The 13,580-nt window shown below is 38.4% G+C and overlaps 1 protein-coding gene across 1 annotated transcript in view; it reads left to right on the plus strand.

The window, feature by feature from the left end:
• Htr4 (5-hydroxytryptamine (serotonin) receptor 4, G protein-coupled) overlaps positions 1-13,580 on the plus strand; it is a 223,922-nt gene that overhangs the window by 192,789 nt on the left and 17,553 nt on the right. The window contains exon 13 of the mRNA XM_013025489.1: positions 3,186-3,757. Coding sequence (XP_012880943.1) covers positions 3,186-3,757 — 572 coding nt within the window. The remainder of the gene's footprint in view (positions 1-3,185; positions 3,758-13,580) is intronic.

The raw sequence follows: 13,580 nt of genomic DNA on the forward strand, positions 1-13,580 counted from the left end.
GCATTGTGCTCACAAACGGACATGTTGAATTGAAAGCCCCTTGTACAAGTAGGGGAAGGGGAAACTGGGGGAAGCAAAGGAACGGATGACATTATCCAAAAACAAATGTGCTCATCACCTGATTTATGAAACAGAAAGTCCCTCTGTACAGCATCTCAATAACAAAAATAAAGTTATATATTAACAAAACACCTCAAGAGACTGAGATCTGGGGATCTTGGTTTGAAAATCAACCTGGACAGGAAAGTCTGTGAGACATTTATCTCCAATTAACCTGCAAAAAGCCAAAAATGGAGTTGTGACTCAAGTGGTAGAGCTCCATCCTTGAATGAAAAAGCTAAGGAACAGTGCTGAAGCTCTGAATTCAAACCCAAGTATCAGCACAAAAATATAAAAATCTTATAAAAATTAGTAAAACAAAAATATAACCTCCCCTTCAAAAACAGAACAATGTACAAATAAATCAAGAAAGTAAAAAAGTGAAAAATCCAGACACAGTGCCATGCACCTACAGTTCTCTGATTTATGATTGTATTTCAGGTTATCTGAGAAAGCAGTCTTTTTATTCCATAGTGCTAGGTAAAAATGTAAACCTGTGTCCTACATTATGCCATTAGAAAAAAATGATTTCAGGTAGAATGAAGAATTTGATGCGAAAACTAATGACAGCATGCTAAGATAGACTTTACAAAAACATTTTTAAGTGGTTAGGTATGAGAATATTCTGAAGAGTAAACACGTTTCTTAAACAGGTAACAAAAAGTACTAGCAAAAAATTTGGAGCATCTATCTAACAGGACTGATTCGTCATCCAAATTTAACAAAGACATAGCCAGAATATAGAAGAACTGTTAAAAGTTAAATGAGATGCAGCCACGCTTTAAAATAGTGTAATATCTGAATAATATCTTGCCAATGGAGGCTATCCAAATAGCAAAAATGTAAATATCACTACTCATTAGGAAATGTGTGTTCAAACCACAGCCTAGAATGTGAAGGCTCATGATAAATTTAGACTTGGTTAAATTTGATTTGAAATTCAAATCAGGGCAAGGGGGCATAAAAAAACACAGATCAGAGGTGCAGATAGCAGGGCAGGCTGAGAGTTGAAAAGAACTTAGTCAAATTGAACTTGTAAGAAGAGTATGGATTCACATAACTTCATATTTCACTATTTTGAAGGTAATTCGCAGGCCTCAGTGGTATCTAATATAATATGAATGATATATTAAGTTAAAGGAGATACATAAACAGTACATATTTTATGATTACTTTGATATGAAGTTGGAAAACAAACTTAGTCCATGGTGACATATATTAATAGTGACAGTTGAGCAGAGTGATGACAGGCTTTGCAGATACTGGTGATATTCTATAGATATTCAATAATTACACAGGTATATTTACTTTGAAATAATTTATCTGCCTGTATATACATTTAATATTTATCTACTTCTTATCTTTCTTCAACCAAACATGTATCCACAAAGAAAGCTAAGGCATCAGATATGTCAAAAGAATAATAACTCATTTAAAAGGCAGAGGGGGTCAGGTACCTGTGGCTCACACCTCTCATCCTAGCTACTCAGGAGGTTGAGATCTGAAGTTTGCAATTCAAAGCCAGCCTAAGCTGGAAAGTCTGTAAGACTCTTATCTCCAATTAAGCACCAGAAAACTGGAAGTGTTGTGACTCAAGTGGTAGAGCACTAGCCTTGAGCTGAAGAGCTCAGGGTCAGCATCCAGCCCAGAGTTCAAGCCCCATGACTGACCAACAACAACAAAAAAAAGTCAACGTGGACATGGCCATGTGGAAATTGATAACTTTGACCTCACCAGTTTGAATGGAGTCATTGGGATGGATAGCTAAATGGTCTGGGTTTGGGATATGATAGGAGGTAATGAATATTACCAAGGCACTAGCTCAGATTGTGTTCAAGTTCCCACATGATTTTTACTTGTTCAGTCCATATAAAAAAAAATCTCCAATCCTCCATGAGGTTTATACTGCAAGACTTCGGCTAGATGCTTGAAACTGAGAATAATGTATATGTGTTGGTGAATGTGTGTGTGCATGTTTATTTCTATTCACATACACATATGTATGCAATGTTTTCCCATTTTTACATATCCATGGTAAAGTTTAATTTATAAATTAAGTACAGTAATAGATGAATAATAATCACTAATAATAAAATAGAATAATCCTAACTGTATACTTTAATAAAATTTCCAGTATCACTACTCTGTGCTTTGTGGCCATTTTTAAGTAAGCCAAGGGTAATTTGAACACAAACATTGTGATACCTTAGAAGTCAATCTGATGGCTACCAAGAGACATAGAGAATATGGAGACACTTGGAAGTTGAGCATACAGATACTAAGGAAGTACTTACTATTTTCTCTTATGATTCTAAAATATCTACATAAGTTTTCTTTCCCTTAAAGCCCTAGTCCCTTCTTGAGCATTGTGCTATATCAGTTACTTTGAGTAGCATATTATCAAAATGAGAAAAACCTCCATGGGACTCCCCCAGTCAGTAGTGAAATGAATCTAGAAAATAGCAAGTATTAGGAAATTTCACTATTTTCTTTTAAAAAAATAGTGTCTAAAAGTTCAGGAATCTGAGCCTCACTGCCTAGAGATTTAGTGCCAATAAATGAAAGCGGGAGAAGGAAATCTGAACCACAAAGGATTCTGATGGTACTGAGTAAGCCAACCTGTGAAGGGACACTGGTATATTGTGTGCCAGTCAACAAGGAATGGAGAAGAGATTGAGCAGATCGAAAGAAGAATGATCCTGTCCCCATTCAATTTCTACTTCTGCCTCTCTTACACAGACAGGCTCTCTGAGTCCTAGAATAATATGTCCATGTTTTTCCATTTTATTTTTCTTGCTGCTGTTGTTTGTTTTTGCCACCGATGTTCTCTGTGCTGTGGACTGTTAAGAAAAACAAAGGTTTGCTAATCAACTTTCTTCCTTTTCTTGCCTCTTATCTTCTTTGTTTCTTCTCATCCATTCTTTCCTTTTTCTGCTACCTCCTCATTTCCCTCCCCTCTGTCTTACTATTCCCCTTCTCTTCTTTTCAATGTCTCTTTCCTTACATTTTTCCTCATTTTTTTCCTCCTGTTCCATCTTTGTTTCCTTCTCTTCCTCCCCAATGTTCTCCCTCCCTCCAACTCTCAGATAGAGAAAAGGAAGTTCAACCACAACTCTAACTCTACATACTGTGTCTTCATGGTCAACAAACCCTACGCCATCACCTGCTCTGTGGTGGCCTTCTACATACCCTTCCTCCTCATGGTGCTGGCCTATTACCGCATCTATGTCACGGCCAAGGAGCACGCACGCCAGATCCAGATGCTGCAGCGTGCCGGAGGGGCCCCTTCGGAAGGCAGGGCCCAGCCTGCGGACCAGCAAAGCACCCACCGCATGCGGACAGAGACCAAAGCAGCCAAGACCCTGTGCATCATCATGGGCTGCTTCTGCCTCTGCTGGGCTCCGTTCTTTGTCACCAATATCGTGGATCCTTTCATAGACTACACTGTCCCTGGGCAGGTGTGGACCGCTTTCCTCTGGCTCGGCTATATCAATTCTGGATTGAACCCCTTTCTCTACGCCTTCTTGAATAAGTCTTTTCGACGTGCCTTCCTCATCATCCTCTGCTGTGATGATGAACGCTACAGAAGACCTTCCATTCTGGGCCAGACCATCCCCTGTTCTACTACAACCATTAATGGTTCCACACATGTACTAAGGTGAGTGCGTAGGGAGCTGATGGGTTTGGTTGATTCCCTTTGGAAGGGGTAATGATCCAACTCTATTCCCACAGAATGAATTCCTGCACACGTGAGCAATGTTAACAAACGGTAAAGAAGAGACTATCATTGGGACACGGAGTAGAGTCATAAGGACTCACGCTCTGAAGGGACACTGACCAGCATTCAAATCCAGTCTCCATAGCTCTGTGGTCATTTCACCATCCGGACACTTGGTCACATTTTAGAATTAGATTACATTAGAATCCTTATTTATATAGCACAGCGTTTGTGAAGACAAATGAGCTAATGTATGTATGCTCAGTCACACCTTACAAGCACTTAATAAGTGTTTTCTACTTTATTTAAAGGTAATATTTTAGAGTAGTGGTTAAAACAGGAGCCTTAAATGGAAAAGACTTTATGTTCATTCTCAGTGTCCCTACTAATCAGCTCTGTCTGGAATTTACTTTCAACTGCATAAATAATAATAAATTTATACAGTTAAATGTTTATACAGTTGAAGTAATTTTCCTTAATTTTTCCCTTAATTTTATTTTTATAAATACTGAATTGTATACATTTTTGAAATAAAATAATTTTATTTCAGTAATATAAACAATAATTATACCACCTAGGGTTTGTGACCTTTACACATAATACATTTATAGGGTTTAACACATATAGTGCTCCTAATATTAGTAATACTTTTGATAATGGGACTAGTAAGAGGTACACATTGCCTGATAAACTCAGATGTCAAGAAAATAATATATTAAAATAAATAAAAATATGTGTGCAATCGCATTCACTACATGATACAATAGAGGGATGAACAATTTTGGATGGATTTGTGAGGTGGAAAGATGCTGATTTGGTTTAAGGATCTCAGAGAAGTCTGCCCAGAGCATTATTTTATAATGAGTTTGAGACAAGGAAGAGGTATCAGGCAAACATGCCAGACAGAGAGCAGCATGAGGAGAGAAATGGGTTGTGAAGATGAGGAGAGACACACATAGGAGTGACTTTGGCTTGTTGGAACCGAATGCTTAATGACTAGTATGATGTGTCTTTCATGAGAATGTTTTTGACCACCTCAGCTTGAGGTCTTCTGAGTTAGGAAAAGCCATATGTTATAAGTATATGTATTCTGTAGATGATTATCAATTGGTGAAAGTGAACTAAGCAGCCCAAGGACATTTATGGGATGGAGGGAATGAGAGAGAAAGAAGGAACAGCTGACATGAGGCTAAAGGAAAGAAATGTACACATCACCCAATTTGTAAAAAAAAAATAGTTTTATTGTTGAAGGTCATAGAGTTCATAAGCATAAGATAATGATGCCCATCATTGTGGAGATTAAAAGATGTTTGTGACTTTAAAAAATTTTAAAGGCAAAAAAAGAAAGCAGGAATAGTGGTGTGATATAAATGCTGGGTCTTAGCAGCTGCTTAGATTTTTAGCTATCAGTCTGAGCGGATTTGAAGCTAAAGTCTAGCATGGTATTGGGGTGCTGGTTGGTGAAAGAACCTCAAAGGATATCCTCTAGAAAGGATAGTGTTCTCTTTTTTGTTTGGGGTTTGTTTGTTTTTTGTTTTTGTTTTTGTTTTTCTGGTAGTCCTAAGACTTGAACTCAGGGGCCTAGGCACTATCCCTCAGCTTCTTTTGTGCAAGACCAGTGCTCTACCACTTCAGCCACAGTACCATTTCTGGCTTTTTTTCTGAGTAGTTTATTAGAGATAAGCATCTCACGGACTTTCCTGCCTGGGTTGGCTTTTACCGTGTTCCTCAGATCTCAGCTTCTTGAATAGCTAGGATTATAGGCCTGGCTGGGGTCCTCTTTTAATTATTGTGCTTTACTGAATATCACAGAAAGAATGTAACTATCACAAAGTATGTGTACAACAACTTCTGTGTGGTATGGCAGAGAGATTTGAGCTATTTAAGCTATCAGGTTAGGTCCAGGTTGTTGACCACTTATAAACAGCATCTGTTCAGGCAATGTATTTGCTAAATTAGTTGTCTTGAAGTTGGTGGTGGTATTCTATAGATACTATTGTAGAATGAATTTGGGAGTTTCTAGAGCAGTTCAAGAATAGCTAATTTTCTAATACTGTACTATTTTTCCTTGCTGCTTTTCATAATTTGTAATGTGGTTGTCAAGCAAAGATGCGCTTGCCATAGTGAATTCCCCAGACTTCTTCAGGAGGTCAGCAAAGTGCCAGGATTTAGTTGAAGTATTTTTCTTTTGGGGACAGGGAATCTGATAAGTGTAAGAACAACTGACAGAGAAGGCTGAATCTACTACAAACCTGAATTTACTACAGGTTAAGTCTGATGGGGACAGAAATTCTGTCTGGTTGACTCGCTGCTATCTATCAAATCCCCAACATATTGCCTGAGATATATAGGAATTTAAACTCTCAGTGAATAAATGAACAACTTATAAAATTACTTGTCTAGGTTATTTATTTTAGCTTGACATAGCTTCAGAAAAAATCGGTATTTTTCTTTCAAATCCCACAAATTACAGAACATCAACCAGTTCAGATGAGGAAATATAAAAACAAAACAACAAGTTTCTTTTCTACAAATGTTAGTTATTTCCAGAGACAACAATTCACCTAAGTCTGGTAGTGTCTCCAGCATTTTTATAAACATTCTTAAAAACTCACAAGTTTGGGCTGGGAAGTTGGCTCAGTGGTAGAGAGCTTGCCTTGTATGCCTGAGGCCCTGGGTTCAATTCCTCAGCAGCACATAAGCAAAAAGAAAAAAGCCGGAAGTGGTGCTGTGGCTCAAGTGGTAGAGCTCTAGCCTTGAGCTGAAGAGCTGAGGGACAGCACCCAGGCCCAGAGTTCAGGCCCCACGACCGGACCCCCCCCCAAAAAAAAACAAAAGAAAACTCACAAGTTTATAGCTTATTCTCTTATTATTTTATAATAATGGGCATAGTCTATATGTAATGTTTCTCTGCCTTTTGCATTTTATTCTGATGTTTTTGATGTTTCTTTTTTTGCTTTTTGGTGGTCCTGGAGTTTGAACTCAGCACTTCTCACTTGCAAAGCAGGCAATCTACTTACCATTTTTGCTATTATTATTATTATTTGGCCTTTTTATTGTAAAAGTACTGTACAGAGGGTTTACAGTTTCATGAGTAAGATAATGAGTACATTGCCTATCGAGCATTGTTAGCCCCTCTTTTGTTTTCCCCTACCATCCCTTCCCTACCCCACCTTCCCAACTCCCCCCACCCAAGTTGTAAAGTTCAGTTTTCAACACAATATCTTGTACGTCTCATCGTTACCATGGGTCAGCCTGTATCCTTGTTTCAGCATTCTGTTATTTCCCTTCCCCTCTCCAAATTAGAAAAATGTATATACTTGATGCTATGGTTATTTTTGAGAGAAGGTTGCACATTTTTTTTTTTTGTCAGTTGTGGGGCTTGAACTCTGGGCTTGGGCGCTGTCCCTTCACTCTTCAGCTCAAGGCATGAGCTCTGCTTGAGCCACAGCGCCACTTCCGGTTTTCTAGTGGTTTATTGGAGATAAGAGTCTGACGGACTTTCCTACCCGGGCTGGCTTTGAACCACGATCTTCAGATCTCAGCTTCCTGAGTAGCTAGGATTACAGGCATGAGCCACCAGCACCAGCTGGGGTTACACTTTTTAACTGGGCTGGATTAGAATCTGTAATAATCCTGATCTGCCTCTTCAGTAGCTAGGATTGCAGGCATGAGCCATCAGTGTCAAATTGTATTCTTCAACAATACATTTCAGAGATAATTCCACTGGAGAACATATAGATATTCTTTTTAACTGTTCCATAATCTTCTGTACTAAAAATACATGTTAAAATTCTTATAATTATCTCCATTAGTAGGTGTGTAGGTGTTTCCAACTTCTGCTATTACAAAACATAATATTCTAATGCTTTTGAATACTTTCTTTTTCAGATAGCTACCAAAAGTGAAGTTGTTTTGTTAACCTGAATGTCCAGCTATGATTTTTACCATAAAACGGACCTGCTTTAACCCTGTAGCAATATTCTCATCAAGAGAGTGTGAGAATGTTCTTGACTCATCTCTCCCACCCATACTATTATCAATGTTTTGTCATTTTGTTAATTTTGAAACACTTATGTAATTTGCATTTTACCAAATAATTTGTCAGGTTGTACCTATTTTAGATTAGTTCTTGACATTTTATCCTTATATGAACTGCATCATTCTATGTTTGACTCTTTTGTGAGAGCTTCATCATAATTTTTCTTAATTTTTAAGTGTTCTTTATCATATTCTGGATATCAATTCTTTGCTATGTAATTGGCATACACATCTTCCCTATCTTTTTTTTTGGGGGGGGAGGGTCCGGTTTGGGGCCTGAACTCTGGGCCTGGGCGCTGTCCCTCAGCTCTTCAGCACAAAGCTAGCGCTCTACCACTTGAGCCACAGCACCACTTCCAGCTTTTTTCTTTTTGCTTATGTGGTGCTGAGAAATCGAACCCAGGGCTTCAGGCATGCAAGGCAAGCTCTCTACCACTGAGCCACCTTCCCAGCCCCATCGTCCCCACCTTACTGTTTTGTTTTAATTTTGGTTAACTTTACTTTGTGTGTGTGTGTGTGTGTGTGTGTGTGTGTGTGTGTGTATGTGTGTGTGTGTGTGTGTATCTGTGTGCGCGCGCACGCTACTACTAAGGCTTGAACTCAAAGCCTAGGCTCCGACCCTTAGCTTTTGCACTAAGACCAGCATTTTGCCACTTTAGCCACTGCTCATCTTCAGGTTTTTGGTGGTTAATTAGAGATTAAAGTCCCACACAGACTTTCCTGTCTGGGCTGGCTTTCTTTTTAAAACAAAAATTTTATTGTGAAAATACCATATAGAGGGATTACAATTACATGGGCAAGATAATTAATACATTTCTTATCAAGCATTATTGCCTCCTCCTTTGTTTCCCCTTCCCATCCCTTCCCATTTCCTCCCCACACCCCATCCCCGTCCCCCTTCTCCCCCAAAGTTGTAAAGTTCATCTTTCGACATAAAGACTTGTACATCTCATTGTTTCAATGGGTCTACCTGGTGATCCTCAGATCTCAGTCTCCTAAGTATCTAGCATTACAGGTGTCAGCCACTGGTGCTTAGCTTGGTTAACATTTTTCTTATAGATGTTTTGATTTTTGTAAACAATATTCATGCTTGACTTCTAGAGTTGACCCGGGTTCTTCCTTAAAGCTCTTCTCACATTAATTTTCTAATACATTGTATCTCTCACTGGAAACCTTGTCAATTCCCCTTGTAGTCCCTGAGAGTCTTCTCAAGGTATAGTTCTTGGTACTTTTTTCAACTACTGCTTGTTTTGTGGAGTTGGACCACCTATGAAATCAACGGCCATCTTCAAGTCATAATCTCTTTTGACCACTATTTTGGTAGTAGCTCTTTCCTGAGCTCCAGACAGAAGGTCCAACTTGCTACTTGGACAACCACATATAGACATATCTGAGGAATCTCAAATTTAATGCAGCCACAAAGAATCTGTAGTTCTGTGTTCCTCTCTTCTCTAGCCATAAGTTTCTGGAATTTTCCCGTCTTCATAAATGGGATCAACTTCTATTGTATTACTAATTCTAGGTACTTTTCTTTGAGAAAGAACTAACAGATAAGTTGAGAGGACTTTAATCTTTTAAGCAAGAAGAACCAATCAAAGAATGATCAACAAGGAACTCACAATCAATCATTTGACAGCTTAGAAAAAGCACAGATTCCAGGTTTTATAACTATACTAGAGAAAGGCTACTAAATTAACATTTCTACTAAATGAATACTATGCATAATACATTTCAAGAACCACAGTTCTAAGCTGGGCACTAGTGGCTCACACCTGTAATCCTAGCTACTCAGGAGGATGAGATCTGAGGATTGCAGTTCAAAGCCTGTTCTGGCAGGAAAGTCTGTGAGACCCTTGTCTCTAATAAACCACTCAGAAAATCAGAAGTGACACTGTGGCTCAAGTGGTAGAGCACTAGCCTTGAGCTGAAGAGCTGAGGGACAGGACCCATGCCCATAACTCAAGCCCCATGACCGACAAAAAGAAAAAGAAAAAAAAAATCATAGTTCTAGACTTTCATAGCCTAGCATAGCCCAGTGTGTGTCAGCATTGGCCATGTTTCAGGACTTGTTACAGCTCTATGTATTTATTTATTTTTTGTTATAATTTGATGTACAAAGAGGTTATAGTTGCATAAGTCATGTATTGAGGATATTTATTTTTGAACAATGTCACTTCTTCCCTTCTTATCTCAGTTTTTCTCTCTGGACTCTCCTCCCCGACAAGTTATATAGTTCATTTTCAACACAATGTCTAGTGAGTATTAGTGCAGCATTAGTTCAGCCTTTGTCCCACCATTTCTGTGTTTCACCTTACTCTTCTGAGAGTCTGTAAGGAGTCTTATTTTTGAATTTACAATTTTTTTATTTTATTGTAAAGATGCTGTACAGAGGGGTTACAGTTACATGAGTAAGGTAATAAGAACATTTCTTGTGGAGTATTGTTACCCTCTCCTTTGTTTTTCTCCTACTATCCTTTCCCACCCCTACCTCCCCCAGCCCTCCACCCCTCCTCCCAAAGTTGTAAAGTTCATTTACAACATAGCGTCTTATGAGTCTCGTTGTTGCAATGGGTCATCCTGTATCCTTAGTTCAGCATTTTGTTATTCCCCTTCACCTCCCCAAATTAGATAAATGTATATACAAGATGCAGGATACCAAAATCAAATACAGTGACAACAGGAGATATACCACAGGTGGAAGAACATAGAAAAGAAACAAAAGAAAATCACATAGTACATTAAAAACAACAACAACAAATAAAAACCTCTTGTGTCCATATCTTGGTGTTCATTTGGCTTAGCATCATCTTATATGGTCACATGTACATAGCTTTTGAGCTTTTCTGCTCATCTGATAAGATTACAGACAAGGGTCTCATATCTAAAATATACTTAGAACTCAAAAAATTAAATCCCCCCAAAACAAATCCTCAAACAAACAACCGCTCCATTAATAAGTGGGCTAAAGACTTAGAGACTTCTCTGAAGAGGAAATAAATATGTCCAATAGACACATGAAGAAATGCTCAACTTCTCTATCCATAAAAGAAATATGAATCAAGACATCATTAAGATTCCACCTCACCCCAATTAGAATGGCTGTAATCAAAAACTCTTATAACAACAGATGCTGGAGGGGATGTGGCCAAAAGGGAATCCTACTGCACTGTTGGTACAGTAGGTGTTCAACCACCTACTGTTGGTGCAGTAGGTCTTCAACCACTCTGGAAAGCAGTATGGAGGTTCCTCAAAAGACTACACATAGAGCTCCCCTATGACCCAGGAATCCCACTTCTAGGCATTTACCCAAATGATCACAAACAAGGCCATACTACAGCTCCCAGCACAGCTATGTTTATCACAGCATTATTCACCATAGCTAAGATACAGGATCAACTCAGATGCCCCTCAGTAGATGAATGGATTAAGAAAATGTGTTTATATATATATATACATATATATATATATATACACACACATATATATGCCATGATTTCCCTTATAATGCAATAATTAGCATACAACTAGGATGATCTTTTTTGGGGGGTCCAGTCGTGGGGCCAGAACTCTGGGCCTGGGCGCTAGCCCTTAGCTCTTCAGCTCAAGGCTAGTGCTCTATCACTTGAGCCACAACACCACTTCCAGCTTTTTTTCTTTTTGCTTATGTGGTGCTGAGGAACCCAGGGCCTCAGGCATGCAAGGCAAGCGCTCTACCACTGAGCCACCTTCCCAGCTCCCAACTAGGATGATCTTATAAGGAGTCTTTTGATGGGTAATAATTTAATCTAGAATTAACTAATCAAGTTCAGTACATAGTTCCTTTTATAAGTTTGCTTTGGTTCAGTCACGCTTTAAGCCAAACTATTCTCACTTTGGAGACATGATTGTGTAATGTTGCCTTGTGGCCATAAGGCAGAAAGAGATAGGAAATAGAGACAAGTGAAATTGATTTGATTTTTGGTTCTGTGGGGATTTGATTCAGGGTTCTTTGTTGATGAACTCACCTGCACTGTGCACTGTGACATCCTCAGAGCCCAGCAAAGGTCTGAGAACACTGTGGGATTTTTCAAGGGCTGAGAGGATACTCTGCCTTCTTGTTCTCTGGCTTCATTTCTCTTTTATATTATTATTTAAAATTTTTTATTGTAAAGGTGACGTACAGAGGGATACTGTATTGAGTATCATTGAAGAATTAGTTCATTCTTTGTCTCACTTCTCTTTTGCTTAACCATTCCTATGCTTCTTAGCTCAGATAATCCAGGACAGAGAAGAGACTAAGGTATTAAGCATAGTCCTAGATATTTTACTCAATTTGAAATCTGCTAATGATTCCAATTTTGTCCTCATGGGAAATTTTGTCCTCCTATGTCATGACTTCCTTGTAAAAAAATTCAAGCAAGATACTAGATGTGAAGTTTCTTTGCTAATGCTAAGCTTTCTGCATGTAGAGAGATAAAAACAGGCTATTTATCAATTAGGCTACACAAGCAGAGATTGCATGCAAAGTTTAGTTTTACAGATAGGTTTCTCTGTTCTCTACTAGGTTTAAATCTCCAACCTCACACCTGGCTCAGAACTTACCTAGGACACTTTCCTAGTGCCTAAGAAGACTGAAACCTTCTTCAAGCACTTTCCAAATAATCTACGCTTTCTCTGACTGCATTGTAACCAGCAGTGTCCAGTATCTGGTCTCCAAGCCCCTGGTGAAATTGATTTTCCATTTGCTTGGAGCTCTCTAGAGCTGTATTGTTTACAGTATATGTAGTAGTCTCATTGGGCTATTTGCATTTTAATATAAACAAAGTTAAAAATAAAAACTAAAACTTCACTTCCTGGGTTGCAGGATGAATATCACAGGCCCTCATGTGAAGAGTGTCTACTGGATTAGACAGTGAAAATGTAGATTTACAAAATTTTGCTGTCAACAAAAAGCTCAGTCATAAACAAACCAATTCTTATAGATGTCCATGAAAATCTTTCACAGTTACCTGTCCAGTATTAGTACATTTAGATATACATATGGAATCATTGGAAAAGAAAAATAGAAGAGTGAGAAAGTGACATTAGAGAGGAAAAGAGAATTAGGACCCTCTCCTTGCATAAAAGACAGGAAGGAATTAAGAAATTCTCCATGTTCCCTTTATAAATAGCAACAGTGCTAAAATTTATAGTTGCCTTTTAGTTCCGTAATTATTTTTCTCTTCAGCCAGACTGTCAGTACATGAGGGCAGATCACATCACTCATTTATTCTCTAAAGTTCCTTCAGGCTATTGACATTACCCAATTCATGTATTTATTGAATGAATGCTCTAATGTCTAAATAAACTATATGCTAAAATAAGTTTTCACCATTTCAAAAAGTATGCATTCATTTCATAACTGTTTATATCATTACAAATGACTTACCAACTTATCGCTTTAACTCATAGGATGTCTCTTAAATTTTTTACATTATTTTATTATTCTGTGCATGTGGTGGGAGCTTGAACTTACAGTCCGGTGGTATTTCTTAGCATTTTTTATTAAGGCTGGTAATCTACCCACCTGAGTAACAGATCCACGTCCTACTATTTGCTGGACTTTGTGCTTTGGTGGCTTTGAACCATGATCCTCAGATCTCCGACTCCTGAGTCGCTAGGATTACAGGTATAAGCCAACAGGGCCTGGCTTGAAATATTCTGTGTGTGTGTGTGTGTGTGTGTGTGTGTGTGTGTGTGTGTG

Source organism: Dipodomys ordii, unplaced genomic scaffold (genome assembly GCF_000151885.1).
Source record: "Dipodomys ordii isolate 6190 unplaced genomic scaffold, Dord_2.0 Scaffold85, whole genome shotgun sequence".
Classification (NCBI taxonomy): Eukaryota; Metazoa; Chordata; class Mammalia; order Rodentia; family Heteromyidae; genus Dipodomys; species Dipodomys ordii.